The sequence below is a fragment of the Oncorhynchus mykiss genome, chromosome 18 (genome assembly GCF_057628025.1).
Source record: "Oncorhynchus mykiss isolate SJ-2025 chromosome 18, ASM5762802v1, whole genome shotgun sequence".
In the NCBI taxonomy this organism is placed as follows: Eukaryota; Metazoa; Chordata; class Actinopteri; order Salmoniformes; family Salmonidae; genus Oncorhynchus; species Oncorhynchus mykiss.
Window position 1 is genome coordinate 40610058 of NC_143039.1, and position 18342 is coordinate 40628399.

General features: G+C 44.4%; 1 protein-coding gene across 7 annotated transcripts in view; it reads left to right on the forward strand.

Moving 5' to 3' along the window:
- The window catches only part of LOC110496032 (RNA binding motif, single stranded interacting protein), a 276061-nt gene that overhangs the window by 165542 nt on the left and 92177 nt on the right, over positions 1 to 18342 (forward strand). For all 7 annotated transcript variants that reach the window (XM_090208428.1, XM_090208424.1, XM_090208425.1 and 4 more), the window contains 2 exons: positions 5592 to 5749; positions 9629 to 9708. In XM_090208428.1, coding sequence (XP_090064554.1) covers positions 5592 to 5749; positions 9629 to 9708 — 238 coding nt within the window. The remainder of the gene's footprint in view (positions 1 to 5591; positions 5750 to 9628; positions 9709 to 18342) is intronic.

Sequence of the window (18342 nt, forward strand, 5' to 3'; positions counted from 1 at the left end):
TTAACCCGGGGCTGCTTTTGAACTGAGGGGATGTATTCGTTCACTTTCTCCCACGCCCTCTCCCGTCTCCCCATTTGCCTCTCTCTTTCTCCCCTGTCTCCCTCTCTATGTCATTTCCCACAGACCTGGGGTTCCACAGTAGAACCCATTCTACTCTAGCTCCCCAGCTTTCTCTCTGGCGACACATGTGAGGAAACATAAAACATGTCCACACAAACTGTTTTGTTCCTTAATAGCCTTCCCCAGACCATAAAAACTAAAACACTACTACCCCTCCTCCAGCCACCAGCCATTGTTTTGGCCCCCTCCTGTGGCTGGGAGTGGGGGGGGGGGGGGGGGGGGGGGTCATCCAATCTCCTTGTCTCCCTACCTGGGGAACCGTGAGCTCCCTTTACCACCCCGAAGAGAAGAAACAGCCACCGGACGAATCAGAGAGCCTGTGGAGCCAATTACCCAGCATGCTCTAATCCTCTCTCTGAACAAGAGGGGGAGGGATGGAGAGGTAGGGCAGTCAGAGCACCGGTGTAGTGTCAAATACACTGCCCCCCAGTCAAGATGCACCTCTGTCTGTCTGTCTCTTCTCACTTTTAGCATTTCAATGAATACAAGCTGGATTGCCTGGAGGCAGACCGTGAGCGCTGTTAATGGCCTTATCCTTAAGGACTCTTTTATGATTCCTACCTCTCTCCATGTCATGTCAGAGCTCATCCTCTCTCTCTTAACCCCCTTCCCTCTTTTCCTTCCCTCTCTCTCGTTCTCTCATTCTCTCCCCCCTGTCTCTTGTTCTCTCTCACGCCCCTACAACGAGGTAATATTCATTGAAATTATACTGAGGTAAACAGAGCAGACCCTTAATATGACAGAGGCTGTCGGTTCGGGCGCTGCGTGCCATCCGTCAGTGGAAGTGATGCGGGGCACCGTCATCTTCCTGGTGGCAAGGTGGAGGAATTATCCCCATCAAAGAGCCCCTACAGCCTGCAGGCATCCCATTAACCTTCCACAGCACAGCTCAATGGCAAGGAGACACTTTGCCAAGGCCCCTGCAAGCAATGACACACACACACACACACACACACACACACACACACACACACACACACACACACACACACACACACACATCCCCTTGTACATGCACACATTTGCTGATACATAGACAAACACACACACACCATGACACACACTTAGACAAACATACACACACATACACATTCACCTCAATTACTTTTTCATTTATGGCCTGACAGCTGAGCATATGCAAAATTAAATCTCCTGGAGGAATGGGGCCGGCCCATCTCACCTTGCGTCAAAACGCACTCCTTTCCAATCCTCCCTCCAACCTTTTCATCTGGAAGGAAAGGCAACAGCGGGGTATTACTGGGTGTGTGAGGCAGAATGCCATCAAAGCGGAAATTTTGTGAGACGTCCGAGTGTAAAAGAGCTCCACATGTTAATCCCTCTGCAAACGCTGGGCCGCCCGTTAACACACACACACTCACGCACACACACACACTCGCACGCGCACGCACGCACACACACGTAACTCATGAATACACCATGTAAAACATACTTTAGCATGGACCCCTTACAAAAAAAGATTGCAGTTTTGAAACTGCAGTAAGAGTGCAGTAACTGCAGTTGACCTGTGGTATTTTGGACAAACTAACTTTTGGACACAGTATTTGCAGTGTATTGCAGTTATACTGCACTCTGACTGCTGTCTTTTTTTGTAAGGGACAGAATGGTGTTAAACCACCAAAACAACAAGGTCTTGTTATTTTCCCTGAAATCTGCTAATTGAGTTCCTGGTTAGAAGAAGACCAATGTTTTCCTGTTTTTTTCAGCATGGGTTTTAATCAGATCCTCCATGTCCTGTTCGATAAGACACTTAATTAATCAGAGAAAAGACTGACAGTCGGACGGAAACAGGACGGCTGAGATACTTCCTCTGCTCTCTATCGATAACACAAACAGAGGGAGGAAGCAAATAGAGAGAGAGAACAAAGCAAAAAGAGGGGAAAAGAGAAAGAGGGAAGAAACAAAAAGAGAGAGAGAACAAAGTAAAAAGAGGGGAAAAGAAAGAGGGAAGAAGCAAAAAGAGGGGAAAAGAGAGAGAGGGAAGAAGCAAAAAGAGAGAGAGAACAAAGCAAAAAGAGGGAAAAAGAGAGAGAGGGAAGAAGCAAAAAGAGGGGAAAAGAGAGAGGGAAGAAGCAAAAAGAGGGGAAAAGAGAGAGAGGGAAGAAGCAAAAAGAGAGAGAGAACAAAGCAAAAAGAGGGGAAAAGAGAGAGAGGGAAGAAGCAAAAAGAGAGAGAGAACAAAGCAAAAAGAAGGGAAAAGAGAGAGAGGGAAGAAGCAAAAAGATGGGAAAAGAGAGAGAGGGAAGAAGCAAAAAGAGAGAGAGAACAAAGGAAAAAGAGGGCAAAAGAGAGAGAGGGAAGAAGCAAAAAGAGGGGAAAAGAGAGAGAGGGAAGAAGCAAAAAGAGAGAGAACAAAGCAAAAATAGGGCAAAAGAGAGAGAGGGAAGAAGCAAAAAGAGGGGAAAAGAGAGCGAGGGAAGAAGCAAAAAGAGAGAGAGAACAAAGCAAAAAGAGGGGAAAAGAGAGGGAAGAAGCAAAAAGAGGGGAAAAGAGAGTGAGGGAACAAGCAAAAAGAGGGGAAAAGAAAGAGGGAAGAAGCAAAAAGAGGGGAAAAGAGAGAGGGGGAAGAAGCAAAAAGAGGGGAAAAGAGAGAGGGAAGAAGCAAAAAGAGGGGAAAAGAGAGAGGGAAGAAGCAAAAAGAGGGGAAAAGAGAGAGGGAAGAAGCAAAAAGAGGGGAAAAGAGTGAGGGAACAAGCAAAAAGAGGGGAAAAGAAAGAGGGAACAAGCAAAAAGAGGGGAAAAGAGAGAGGGGGAAGAAGCAAAAAGAGGGGAAAAGAGAGAGGGAAGAAGCAAAAGAGGGGAAAAGAGTGAGGGAACAAGCAAAAAGAGGGGAAAAGAAAGAGGGAACAAGCAAAAAGAGGGGAAAAGAGAGAGGGAAGAAGCAAAAAGAGAGAGAGAACAAAGCAAAAAGAGAGAGGGAAGAAGCAAAAAGAGGGGAAAAGAGAGAGAGGGAAGAAGCAAATAGATAGAGAGAACAAAGCAAAAAGAGATAAACAAGAGAGGGAAAAAACAAAAAGAGAGAGAGAACAAAGCAAAAAGAGAGAGGGAAGAAGCAAAAAGAGAGAGGGAAAAAACAAAAAGAGAGAGAGAACAAAGCAAAAAGAGAGAGGGAAGAAGCAAAAAGAGGGGAAAAGAGAGAGAGGGAAGAAGCAAAAAGAGAGAGAGAACAAAGCAAAAAGAGAGGAAAAGAGAGGGAAGAAGCAAAAATAGGGGAAAATAGAGAGGGAAGAAGCAAAAAGAGGTGAAAAGAGAGAGGGAAGAAACAAAGAGGGGAAAAGAGAGTGAGGGAACAAGCAAAAAGAGGGGAAAAGAAAGAGGGAAGAAGCAAAAATAGGGGAAAAGAGAGACAGGGAAGAAGCAAAAAGAGAGAGAGAACAAAGCAAAAAGAGAGAGGAAAGAAGCAAAAAGAGGGGAAAAGAGAGAGAGGGAAGAAGCAAAAAGAGAGAAAGAACAAAGCAAAAAGGAGGGGAAAAGAGAGAGAGGGAAGAAGCAAAAAGAGGGGAAAAGAGAGAGAGGGAAGAAGCAAAAAGAGAGAGAGAACAAAGCAGAAAGAGGGGAAAAGAGAGAGGGAAGAAGCAAAAAGAGGGGAAAGAGAGAGGGAAGAAGCAAAAAGAGAGAGAGAACAAAGCAGAAAGAGGGGAAAGGAGAGAGGGAAGAAGCAAAAAGAGGGGAAAAGAGAGAGAGGGAAGAAGCAAAAAGAGAGAGAGAACAAAGCAAAAAGAGGGGAAAAGAGAGAGAGGGAAGAAGCAAAAAGAGGGGAAAAGAGAGAGGGCACTGAGTAGAAAATAAGAAGTGCCCAAGGCTTAGTCACAGTTTGTTCCCTCTACCTCTGAAAGAGGCCATTTTGAAGGGGTCATGTCTGTTGATGTCTGGGTTGGGTTTTGTCATTCCTCTCTTTGGCTAAAGTGAAGTACCATGTTTAGGTGTTAGCCCTCAGGGTTGTTAGCCTCCTAGCCTTCTAGCAGCACATCACTGCTTGCTCTCATTAAGGGAATGGGAAGAGGCTGCTGGTAAAGTGGATTCCTTGGCTGGTCATTCTTCTCTGTGGCTAAAGTGAAGTATCATGTTTAGGTGTTAGCCCTCGGGGCTGCTAGCTAACCTGCTAGCTATACCACAGCACAGCTTGCTCCCATTCAGGAGAATAGAAGACGCTACTGTTAAAAAATGTATGCCTTTGCCGTGGCTGCTTGTACTCCAGTGTGGCCCTGGGTTCGGCGGGCTAAAAAGTGTGATGAGATGTGATAGATGAGTGCTGGTGGGTGTCCAGACTGACCGTATTGGAGAGACGCAGCTGGCCCGCTGCCACCCTCTCTCCCTGGCTCTGCCCCCTCCAGCTGTGCCTCCACTAGCTAGCTAGAACCCTCGGGCGCTACAGACCACACACACACACCTTAGTGTACACTTACACACTCACTGGTGTACACATACACACATCGGTATTCAGAAACACATAGACAAACAGACAATAAAAGGCCACTAAAATGTGAAGTTTTGTCACACAACACAATGCCACAGACGTGTCAAGTTTTGAGGGAGCCTGCTGACTGAGGGAGCAATTGACATGCTGACTGCAGGGATGTCCACCAGAGCTGTTGCCAGATAATTGAATTTTCATTTCTCTACCATAAGCCACCTCCATCGTTTTAGAGAATTTGGCAGTACGTCCAACCGGCCTCACAACCGCAGACCACATGTATGGCGTTGTGTGGGCGAGCGGTTTGCTGATATTGTAAACAGAGTGCCCCATGATGGCGGTGGGGTTATGGTATGGGCAGACATAAGCTACGGACAATGAACACAATTGTATTTCATCGATGGCAATTTCAATGCACAGAGATACCGTGACGAGATCCTGAGGCCCATTGTCGTGCCATTCATCCGCCGCCATCACCTCATGTTTCGGCATGATAATGCACAGCCCCATATCATACGGATCTGTACACAATTCCTGGAAGCTGAAAATGTCCCAGTTCTTCCATGGCCTGCAGACTCACCAGACATGTCACCCATTTAGCATGTTATGTTCTTTGATGCTCTGGATGGACGTGCACGACAGCGTGTTCCAGTTCCCGCCAATATCCAGCGACCACGCACAGCCATTGAAGAGTGAGACAACCTTCCACAGGCCACAATCAGCAGCCTGATCAACTCTATGTGAAGGAGATGTGTCACACTGCATGAGGCAAATGGGGGCCACACCAGATACTGACTGGTTCTGATCCATACCCCTATCTTTTTTAAAAGGTATCTGTGACCAACAGATGTGTATCTGTATTCCCAGTCATGTGAAATCTATAGATTATTTAAAGCGTAATTGATACTTTTCTAACACGCTTCCTCGTTCTCTCTGTTTCCTGTGCATCTGTCTTTGTGTATGGTTCTGAAACCAAGTGGCCCAATGTTGGGACAGCAAAGCTCTCTGAATCTAAATCTCTCTCTCTCTCGCTCCACAGCAACAGGAGCAGGACCCCACCAACCTGTACATCTCCAACCTGCCGGTATCCATGGATGAGCAGGAGCTGGAGAACATGCTGAAGCCGTTCGGTCACGTCATCTCCACGCGCATCCTGAGGGACGCCAACGGGGTCAGCAGAGGGGTCGGCTTCGCCAGGTATGTTTGCTGGTACTGGTGTAAAGTACTTAAGTAAAAATACTTTAAAGTACTACTTAAGTCGTATTTTGGGGGTATCTGTACTTTACTTTTTATATTTTTTGACTATTTTTACTTCACTACATTCCTTAAGAAAACATTGTACTTTTTACTCCATACATTTTCCTTGACACCCAAAAGTACTCATTACATTTTGAATGCTTATCAGGACAGGAAAATAGTCAAATTCACACACTTATCAACAGAACATCCTTGGTCATCCCTACTGCCTCTGATCTGGCGGACTCACTAAACACACATGCTTCGTTTGTATATGATGTCTGAGTGTTGGAGCCCCTGGCTTTCCGTAAAGAAATAAAAAACAACGAAATGGTGCCATCTGGTTCGCTTAATATAAGGAATTTGAAATTACTTATACTTTTACTCGGTGACTTTTACTTTTTTCTTGAGTCGTTTTTCTATTAATGTAACGGTTTTCTTCTATCTCTGACGAGGAGGTGTAGCAAGGATCGGACCAAAATGCGGCGTAGTTGGTGTTCATGGTTCTTTAATAAAGAAACTATACATGAATATACTAACAAAACAATAAGCGTGCGAAAACATAAACAGCCTATCTGGTGACAACAAACACAGGGACAGGAACAATCACCCACGAAACACTCAAAGAATATGGCTGCCTAAATATGGTTCCCAATCAGAGACAATGATAAACACCTGCCTCTGATTGAGAACCACTCCAGACAGCCATAGACTATACTAGAAAACCCCACTAAGCCACAATCCCAATACCTACGAAAAACCCCAAGACAAAACACACCACATAATAAACCCATGTCACACCCTGGCCTAACCAAAAATAATAAAGAAAACATAGAATACTAAGACCAGGGCGTGACAATTAAGGTATCTTTACTTTTACTCAAGTATGATAGTTGGGTACTTTTCCACCACTGCTTGCTGGAACACACACACTCACGCCAAAGACAGATTCTGTATTGCCTGAAGAGTGTGTATGTGTGTGTGTGGGGTGGGGGGGAGTGTGTGTGTGTGTGTGTGGGGGGGGGCTCCGTGAGATATTGACACTTGTGTCTGCATAGCATTATGCTACTTGTCTAGGCTCTATTTTCCTCCTGTAAAATGAGACTTTACCCTCCTATCCCTTCAAAGTCACGTACATCCTCCTCATTCTCCACACTGCTCTCATTTCTCTCCCCACAACTCAACACTCCCGGCTTGTTTACCCAGAGGAAGGTGTTCATGAGAACAACAACACCATCTTGCAGAGATTTCTCTTAATCAGCCCATGCTGCAGTCCCCTCCTATTCCCCACTCTATTACAGTGGGTTACAGAAGGATTGACAGGCAGACTCCTGCAGATCAATACACACACACACACACACACACACACACCAACACAACAGCTCAGCGCAGGCTAACACACTCCACCTGTTCAAGTAGGGCTGAGTGGGGAAGTAATATGATGGGGAAAGAGAGGAGTGGAAGGGAGAGGCAAAATCCGAGAGATGCTTAGGGATACTGTTGAGGAAAGAAGAACAGAGAGATGCTTAGGGATACTGTTGAGGAAAGAAGAACAGAGAGATGCTTAGGGAGACTGTTGAGGAAAGAAGAACAGAGAGATGCTTAGGGAGACTGTTGAGGAAATAAGAACAGAGAGATGCTTAGGGAGACTGTTGAGGAAAGAAGAACAGAGAGATGCTTAGGGAGACTGTTGAGGAAAGAAGAACAGAGAGATGCTTAGGGAGACTGTTGAGGAAAGAAGAACAGAGAGATGGGGGGGAGAAAGTCCATAGAGCGGGAGAGCAGAAAGAGGGATGGGGGGTGAAGAAATAGGGAGTGAGCAAGAGAGATGGAAAGGCAGAAGGAGAGAGCGAGAGAGATAAGAGTGCATCCAAAATGGTAGCCTATTCCCTATATAGTGCATATATTCCCTGGGCTCTGCTCAAAAGCAATTCACTACATAGGGAATAGGGTACCGTCCATTTGAGGTTTAAACAATCAGTTGTTGAGAAAGAGGGCCCCAGCCTCTAGTCCACAGATGTTGAGGGACAGAGGGGCATTAGAGAGAGTAAACCTTGCTAAGTGTTTCTGCACTCCTCCATCACTGTTATCAGAGCCCATTACTGGGGGCCTCACAGCTAATCACTGTGGACATGATCACCTGATGTCATTAACCATCAGGCCTCCCTGCCTCACAGAGAGCAGAGAGGAGGCAGAGCAGCCAGGGTGGTTGACAGGCCTAAGAGAGCAGGAGGGAGGGGTGAGGGAGATGGGAGGGTGGAACAGAAGGAGAGAGAGAGAGAGAACAGGTTGTAACAGAGTGAGAGAGTGAGTGTATATAGAGATAATGTGGCACTTGAAATGTATGTATTATTTTGGAACTTTTGTAAGTGTAATGTTTACTGTACATTTTTTATTGTTTATTTCACTTTAGTTTATTATCTATTTCACTTGATTTGGCAATGTTAACACATGTTAACATTGAGAAAGAGAGAGAATTGAAATGTAATTGAGAGAGAGGTAAAGACTAGTTCTAGAGGTAAAGACTAGCTCTGATCCAACTACTCACAGGAGATACATTTTACCAGTTAGAAATCAACCCCTAGTTCCACTCGTGACAGAAGTTCATTATTGCATATGGTTTGTATGAAGTGCTTTGGTAGGGCGAAGGGTTTATTTAGAATTAAGAAGAACAGAGAGGTTACCTCTGCTCTATACAGACGCTCCTCTGGGACCTCTCTCCCGTTGGGAATAGCAGGAGGGAAGGAGGGAGGTTCTGAACTGAGAGTGTGTGTAATTGTGTCTGTGTGTGTGTGTCTGGAGCGCGTGCGCCCCATTAGATCACTGGCAGCAGCGGTGGGTGAATGTGTGCAGGGTAGGCCATTCAAGGCCACTCACTGTGAAAAGGGCTCCGTTGACTCACCCTGCCACAATGAGACACATAGACCTGACCCACTTACACCACGGGTCCCACTGAGAGAGAGAGAGAGAGAGAGAGAGAGAGAGAGAGAGAGAGATGAGACCGGTGAGAAATATTGGGTAGAAAATAGGCAAGGGGGGGTGGATAGATGAGAGAAAGAGATGGATGAGTCATGAGAAAAAGATAGAGGGTCAAGAAGAGCGGTATGGATGACAGGGGGGTGAAAGAAAAGGAAAGAGAAAGATGAAACAGAAAAAGAGATGCGCGAGAGAGTAAGACAGAGTAAAGAAGGCAGGATGATAGATAGAGGGGATGGATAATCTAGTAAGTGATACACAGAGAGACATCACAGACCCCTTACTGGTACGTACGTCTTTAGTTGATCAGTGGTCTGAGTTGGGCGGAGGAAGGGAGGGTTTAATATGATACTACTCTGTTCTCTGTAAATGAGTCACAGTCACACTGTGTGACTCCACTCCCTTAGTAACTCCACCACACTCGCCCTTCCTGTTCCATGACACGCAGACAGTCAACGCTCTCTCCAGTCTCTCATATCCTATTAGTGCTCACCCCACTCTCTTCCTCAATTAGCCCAGGAGAATTTGGATATCACTGTGACTCAAGGGTGTATATCCTCAATTAGCCTCCTCATAAAATGACTCAGCCACAATACTGTAGGCACTCGGCCAAGGAAAACAATAGGTGTTGTCATAGGGCCTCAAATCTGCATTGGGATCAACGTGGAAAATGTTCCATGCATACTCAAAGGTACTGCATGTATGAAATGTCATGCTTTTGGCATTCATCGCGTGTGAGAATTGTATTCTGCCTAGGCACTTCAGTAGATATGAAAGGACTGTTGTATGTTTTCTATAACACGTTTTAGCTATTCATTCATGTGTAATATAATATCCCCGCTTGAATTCATCCTTTTGTCACAGGATGGAGTCGACGGAGAAATGTGAAGTGGTGATACAGCATTTCAATGGGAAATACCTGAAAACCCCACCAGGCATTCCAGGTAAGAAGACTCCCCTCTCTGCTGAAACACCCCCCCCCCCCCCCACCTTCCAAACCCTCCGTCCTGATTCAGTTATTTAAATTGCACCGTCTCAACTTCCCCCTCTTTGGGAGATTGTCAACAATCGCATTTGTGACGCATGACGTGAGCGTCGTTGCTAACGCTCGCCTCCCGGTCAAAATGGGCCTCCCCTGGCTGTCCGCCGACCGTTGAACTCCGGAGCTTCTAGGGCAGCCAAAGCGCTCTTAATATTCACACTGCGTGCTTCTCTGCTGCTCGGAAATCTACTTAAGAGCTGCCTTTCCTGCAGCCAAACTTCCAAGGGAACCAAGAGAGAGAGAGAGTGAGAGAGAGAGAGAAAAAGAGATGGGGGAGTTGGAGAGGCAGAGAGAATAGGAGAACGGGCTGCCTCAGCAGTTTCTTAGGCCAGGTGCAGCGTTGCACTAAGACCCCTGTTCATTTCAATAGGGACCAGAGGGCAGAAGAGTTTCTGTGGAGGCCTCACCGGGCCCTCTGATGGTTTTATTGACACACTGGGATCCACAGGGACACAGCACGGACTACCCTTAGAATATAGCCACCATAGAGACATGTTTGAAATTGCCCATACAATCACTCAGCCCACTGCATAGGCTATCCCACAAGCCATTAAAGGCAGGGGCGTATATGAGGCTGGGATGTAATGGGAAACCTTTAACGTGTTAATATCACACTGACCTTCCCCTTTAAGTGTCACTTCCCAGGTGCTTGGGACTATTATGTTTTATAGATTCTAAGGAAAGGTGCCAACGGACAAGATTTTTCAGCGATCAGCTAGAAATGTGTCTTTCTATAGTGCCTTCAGAAAGTTTTCAGACCCTTTGACTTATTCCACATTTTGTTGTGTTACAGCCTGAATTCAAAATGGATTGAATGGATTATTTTTCTACCCACAATACCCCATAATGACAAAGTGAAAATATGTTTTTTTAAATGTTAGCAAATGTATTGAAAATGAAATTCAGAAACATCTATTTTATATAAGTATTCACACCTCTTAGTCAATACATATTATAATCACCTTTGGCAGCGATTACAGCTGTGAGTCTTTCTGGGTAAGTCTCTAAGAGCTTTGCACGCCTGGATTGTACAATATTTGCACGTTATTCTTTTTAAAATGCTTCAAGCTCTGTCAAGTTGGTTGTTGATCATTACTAGACAGCCATTTTCAAGTCTTGCCATAGATTTTCAAGCTGATTTATGTCAGAACAGTAACTAGGCCACTCAGGAACATTCAGTGTCATCTTGGTAAGAAACTATATTTGGCCTTGTGTTTTAGGTTATTGAAAGATGAATTTATCAGCTAGTGTCTGTTGGAAAGCAGACTGAACCTGGTTTTCCTCTAGGATTTAGCCTGTGCTTAAGCTCTATTCCGTTACTTGTTATCTTAAAAAACGTTTCTAATCCTTGCCGATGACAATCATACCCATAACATGATCCAGCCACCACCATGCTTGAAAAAAATATTATTATTATTTAAACAATGTCATGTTTGAAGATATATATAGTGGTAGTCCGTGGTGTTGAATGTGTTGTGTTGGATTTGCCCCAAACATAATGCTTTCTATTCTGCGCATAAAGTTAATTTATTTTCCAAATTTTTTGCAGTTTTACTTGAGTGCCTTATTGCAAACAGGATCCATGTTTTGGGATATTTATATTCTGTGCAGGCTTCCTTCTTTTCGCTCTGTCATTTAGGTTAATATTGTGGAGTAACTACAATGTTGTTGATCCATCCTCAGTTTTCTCCTATCACAGCCATTCAACTCTGTAACTGTTTTAAAGTCAACATTGGCCTCATGGTGAAATCCCTGAGCGGGTTCCTTCTTTAACTCGTCTCCTCCCCTTCATCTCCACTGATTGAAGTGGATTTAACAAGTGACGTCAATAAGGGATCGTTTCTTTCACCTGGTCAGTCTATGTCACGGAAAGAGCGGGTGTTCTTAATGTTTTGTATACTCAGTGTACCATTGGTCATCATGCTTATCGGTCTATAGGTTAAGTAGCATCGTTTTCTGGAATTTTGTTAGGTGTCATGTATCTTTTCCAACAACTATCACACGTGCACAGTATACAAAGCCTATTTTGTTTCCTGTACCTCTTCAGCTGAAGTAAAACATGTGTTTTTATAAGCCAGTCCATTGCGCAACAATTCTAAATGCAATCGCATGTTAAAACTGTTTCGGTGCACGATTCAAATGAGCTACTATTTTTATTTCTCAACTGGTAATTGAAGCGTGCCTTTCATTCAGCATTCAAATGCAGGCAACAGGCTATCAGTGTGTCATCCACCGCTTTACAACGCGAGCTGGAGGCAGGATGCATTGTGAAAACATGCTTCATTGTTTGAAGTCGGGAATGTTTTATTTCATATGATATGAGGCATGTCTTACCTTGCTTCAAAGTAGCCTATAGGCAAGATACGACCATTGAAACGTGGAGGCAATTGTTTTATAAAGACCTCATCGGCAGCGTGTGTTTCAAGTTTGTGGAAGCCAGTTATGATTTTCAAATGCAGATTTTCGTGGAACAGTTTCATTTCAATAATAACGTTTTCGTTTCTCAAAATCATGGTCACGTGGTTAATTTAAAAAAATCGGAATTAAAATGATAAAAAACAAAAAGTTAAACATCAACTCGTTCGAGATCACCAGCCAGACACATTGGTACACTGTGATCCATTTGCGGCTAAAGATTTTAGCGCATGGAGCTGATAGCCTACAGGCCAATGCAGCAGTAGGCCTATAACTCTTTCACACCGAAGATTGGTGATTATCAAGGGGGAGATTGTTGGAAAGATTTTTCAAATAGCTTGCTGTGAGGAACTAGTTTTAATATATTATCATCCGCAGTGGAAATAAAAAAAACACAACACTTTCCAACATTTCCGCGCAGCAAACCAGGTACTTCTATGCGTGCTCAGGTACGTATGCTCCGCTCCCTACACATGATCAGGACAGAGACATATGCTCATTGCTCACATGGAGCACTCCAAACAAAAGACAATGAAAACGTGTTCAAATCTTGTAAATGGTGAAGTATTTTGAATGATTAGATTTATTTCTGTATAGACAGGAGTAATTATTGATTTTTTTGCAAATGTATTTGCATTTACTTCCCTATTGGACCCGCCGCTATGCCGTTTCTCTCCTTTTCTATTGTTTTTCATATCAACTTTCTTTCGTTGTCTAGAAGCCAAAGGAACAATCCTAGTCATATTAGCAACCGATCCTAGTTGTTGCATATTTATATTCCCGTTCTTTCTACGTTTCTAACAGAGGTTTTCATCTCTGTCACATATGGAACCGCTATCAGATGGGTCCCGATACATTTCTCAAATGTAAATTATAAATGACAAAACTTCTGGGTCACGTTGTTCAGGCCCATACCGAATTGTCATTCATTATTTCACCATGCTCAAAGGGATATTCAAATGTCCAACAGGCATTGGAAAACCTCCCTAATCGGTCTCTGTGGTTGAATCTGTGTTTGAAATGCACTGCTCTAATGAGGGACCTTACAGATAATTGTATGTGTGGGGTACAGAGATGAAGTAGTCATTCAAAAAATCGTGTTATTAAACACAATGGAACTTATTATGTGACCTGTTAAGCCACGTTTTACTCCTGAATTTATTTAGACTTGCCATAACAAAGGGGGTTGAATACTTATTGACTCAAGACATTTTTTGCTTTTCATTTTTTTATTAATTTGTAAATATTTCCGAAAACATTAGTCCACTTTGACATTATGGGGTATTGCGTGAACGCCAGTAACACTGTTTCCATACACAGCTTTCAAAGTCATACTGTATAAAACAAAATCATTGACAACAGTGATGGAAACAGGTCGTTTCGGTACAATTGTATAAATAATGTATTATGCAAGAAATGGTGGGGCAAATAAACTTGGAGTCACTGGATGATATGGTGTGGTCCTCCCACTATGACTTGAGAAAGCATGAACTCTCGTTTATTCGGCTGCAGATGAAGTAAGTTACGATGAACTTCACATCATAATGCTCCTTTCAAGAAATATCTTATTCTGGTGACATGATGACTGATGCTCGACTGCCGATTGACAAATAAACACATTCTAGTTCTCATCCATAATAATCTCATCATGTAGACCACCCTCTCCGCACAGCCTACCTGCACTGTATCTGCCAGCTGGCAGCTAGAGCACACATAGACCAGCGTAGACACATTTTCTATTTAACGCAACTCTTTTTGTGACAAAACTACTGGTAGAGTTGAAAATGCAGATGTAAAAACATTGAACTTTGAACTTTTTATTCAGGACATGAAAACGTAAGCAAAAAAAGTACATTTTGCGCGCATGTCATCACCCACTGGCTCTTACCCGCAACAAGTCAGTTTGGTGAAAACGCCACAGGTGGGAAAATGCACATTCTTTATGCGGATTTTAGAATATTCCCATGAAGATCTCTTGCCAATTGGATGGAAACCTGGCGACTGACACAACATCCTTTCTGAATACTTGCTGAAAAGAAAAAGAAAACACTGTATGTCAGAACTTCATTTAACTGAAATGTTCATATCCTGAAGGGTTTGGCAAAGCTGCTGTGATTTGATGGCCTCCTCTTGCACAGTGACATGTTTGATTACAACATCTCCTTGTTGTTGCCGTTGATAAGAGCTCATTCCCATTGGACAACTGGTGCTATTGACAGACTGATTCATCCCGTCACTGTAGTACTGCCCGTTGTTTTTGTTTTTTTAACCTTGTTAGCTACAGTATCGTCTGTGTCTCTCTGTGTATGGAGGTTGAAATGTACTGTCTTTCTCGATCAAAACCCTGCCCACTTTGACATGGTGTCACTGTCTACCGAATCTCTCAACAACAAACAATGCCTCTAAACATCAAACGCAGATGTTCTAGCTGCAGGCCCCCAGACAGAGCAGAGTTCAGAGCGCCTGGCCTCTTTGTGAGGCAGAGCAAATACTCCTCCTACACACGCGCTAGTGTAGAGTTAGCGTTGCAGGCGTTGTGTTTCTAAAGGCGTGAAGGCTACAGCACTAGCATAGCGTTAGCCTAGTGTAGCGCGTTGGGAAGGCCACAGTGTAGCTTTAGCCTAGTGTATCCTGGTGTAGCATGATGTGTTGTCGTGTCATGGTGCTGCTGGTATTTCTCCTGAGACCATTGCTATGCAGGGCACCCTCTTCATCCATCCTGTTCTGACAGCTCAGTGGGCAGGGGGGTGTCAAACGGACGTGACTGGCCTTAAACACACTGTCCCCTTGACAGGCATAAATACACGCACACATACTCACACAAAACCACTCGTCCTGACCTGAATGTGCAGTGTCAGCATCTACATAATGCTAATGAAGTCCTGTCTCTTTCTTATCACCATGTAACACAACCCAGAAACACAATGTACACATTCCTCGGTGCCCTAGGCTTGCGCCAGTCCTCTCTGGCCTACGTTTTGACAAGCCTCTGGAATTGCCTGCTTGGCCACCCCATTATATTTAGTAATATAGAGAGATAGGGCACGGCACCGCCAGCAGTTGTGTTTTTTCTACTCAGGTGTATCCAGTTGCTGTGCGATGATGTAGAGTTGTCACCCCGTGTCCCATAGGAAGAAGTAAATATCCGGACGTCAGCTACAGGTAATCAGTTAACGTCAAGGGGCCATAGGGAAATATGCAGGAAGTGGCCACTATGGGCAGGAAGTCCGTGATTCAGAGATAAAGCAAGGACAGAGCTGGAGATGTGTGGTGCAGAGGCAGAGAGAGGATGACATTGGATAAATGAAACGCAGATGAAGGTCAAATACTTTACAATAAAATGCACATACAATTGAATTTGCATAGTAGTTCCATGGGATTTCAATGTATTAGTGGCATTACATGTAGCTAACTAGACAGCAACTATACTGGTTACTAGATCTTTTCAAACAAACTGACTTGGACCAGTTTCATTTCAATTCAATAGAGCAAGTGATACTGCAAAACGTAATCCCATACTGAAGCGTTTTGCTTTTCTATGTAGCCAATCTGTTGCTAAAGCCTGAGAGTGAGATGGGATGAGGATTGGAGCAGTCAGCTCTCCCCGTGTCTGATCCAGAGATCCAGAGACTGGAACATGATCGATCGCTTCGAAGGGGGACCACAGCTGTTTAGGTATTCTGTGCAATGCGGCAGTCAATGCTGCTGCCTGCGCCCGCCTGCCGCTCAACTCCAAACGCACACACTCGTGCGCACACACACACACACACACACACACACACACAAAGAAATCGTTATTAGCGGCCTATTTTGCAGGAGAGAAGGTTTGAGGAATAGTTTATGAAAATGAAACCCTTGTTTTTCAGTGTCTGCAGTGTGTAAAACCACCCAACGGTGGTGGTAAGGAATCGCTAAAGTTGTAAAACATAGTGTATTAAACCCCGATAGGGATGCATTATGATTTACGGGGTGAACTGGAGCATTTGAAAAGTCAAAGGCAGAGCAGATAAAAATGAGTTCATCCTCCTAGTGGTGTGAGCCTAGACGATTAGGTCTCTCTCATGCAAATGCTTTAAAACGCTGCTTATCATTGACACCCGTTTCTAAATGCAAGATGAGCTCAGGTACAGTAGATACATTACAGGCCGTTCCATTCTGGCAACGTGAACCGATTTCATCCATGCTGCTCTCGTCTCATGTCAAAGTGATGACAGCAAGAAGAATGAACTGATCAGATTAGAGTACAATACGACCTCATCCTATTGCTGTTCTTTGCTCTTGGAATTGGAGTGTGGTATGGAACAATCAAAATGGCAGCATGCTTTTGCTTGATCGACGCAGTGAGTGTGTTTCTAGATTCATTTGGGGAAGAAAAAGGAAGGAATAAGGATTTGCCAAGACTGTTACGTTGCTCGATGCTGACTTTGGTAACCCCATGAATATAGACAAAGATCAAGTCCAGACTGATTTAGAAATCTCTTGTTTTATCCCTTCATCCTTTATCTTCCTTTGTTTTAGTCGGCCAACCCGACCGCGCGGTTGAAAGTCGACTCCAGTTGTCCAGTAGATGCTCTGTAAATGATGGAAACCGCATCAGGAAGTGGCGATGGCCCTGGGAGACAGAACCCAAACGGGAAACATGCAAAATGTTCAAGCCCTTTCCTGTTCCTCTTTCTCACCGTCCTATTCCATTCCCTCTGTTTGTCTGTTTTCACGATACCGCAGTGTCTCCCAGGCTCTCTATTCCAAAAAAACTGACGACTAAAGCCAAGTCCCTCCTCCTGACCACAGCAGTGCTTTCCCATGTAAAGCATCTCCACATATGAATGAGATTACTTTTGGAAAATCTTCAAAATTCCCCAGTTTTCTCAAATTAACTTCCTTTATCCGTGATGAATTCCCATGTAACCCAGGCATCTGGTTTGGTAAAACCCCCGTACCCACCTGCCCACCGCAGACCAACCAGATGCAAGAGAAGGAGAGTTCATGGGGGCCACCCCTGGGAAGCACAACCGAGGCCTGTAGACAGTCCCCCTAACCAGAAATGTTGGCCCAACTAAAAATCCCATCATTCTTAGCAGAACAATGGGTCTGGGCCTGCCGGGGCTGCGGGGAAAGTTCCCTCCCTAGCCGTCCGACCAGCCTCAGCCAAGGCGCTGTTGTGCCAAGATATAGCCGAGACAGCCCACAGTATTAAACATCTCTCGCTGAATTAAGGCAAGTCCCAAATCACTTGGTAAGTCGTAAAAGCCCTTCTGAAACTGTCAGTCATACTTGAGTAATCCATGTTAATTTTTCAGATCCCTCCCACATTCCCCTGGGTAATAACCGGTCTGTCTGGTGTCCAATTTTCTCTCCCAGCGATAGATTTAACTTAATGCGCAGCTGAGCAGGTTGGGGGTTTGAGCTGCTGGTTTGCGGAGCAGTGTCAGGCAGTCTAAGAGAAGGGCACAAGCACGTGTTTGATTATGGGATGTAGGTTGATCTGGCATTGATCTGTAATTTGTTTTTGATTAAACTCTTTTACTAGAGTTTCGACGAAAAGCTGAAGATCAATTTGACGGTGTATCGTATATTATTTTATAATTATCCTCCGTTTTTTTTTTTACCCAATATAAACCATATCTCCATGTTCCTCAGCCGTGATTGCATTATTCCTCTCAACACTATCATCATTTCTGATATGCCGAGCAATAGGAAATAATTACCCTCCGTGGTCATTTTAGAGTGTAGAAATGCACTTTTGAGAAAGATATTGCATCTTAATGGAATCTGTTCCCATAGGGTAAACTCCGCTTTGGCTGCCTGCGTGTCTCACCATTAAACCAGGGAGACACAGGAAGTTATTAAAATCCCCAGTACATCACAGATTCTCTGCAAAGGATACATTCCCCCCCCCCCCCCCCCTCCCCCCCGACGTGCACTTTCTCATTAGACTCTTATCTCACCCACAGACAATCGTCTGGATTTGTCACGCTTTGTTTGTTTGGCCACTGAACTATATCAATCCCCGGCACCGTGAGCACAACCAAGGTGAGGAGAAAGATGAGTCTCTCTCTCTCCGTGTGCAGGAGACTGTCGCAAAGCAATGAAATGTATTCAGCGACCGCACTACAGCAAT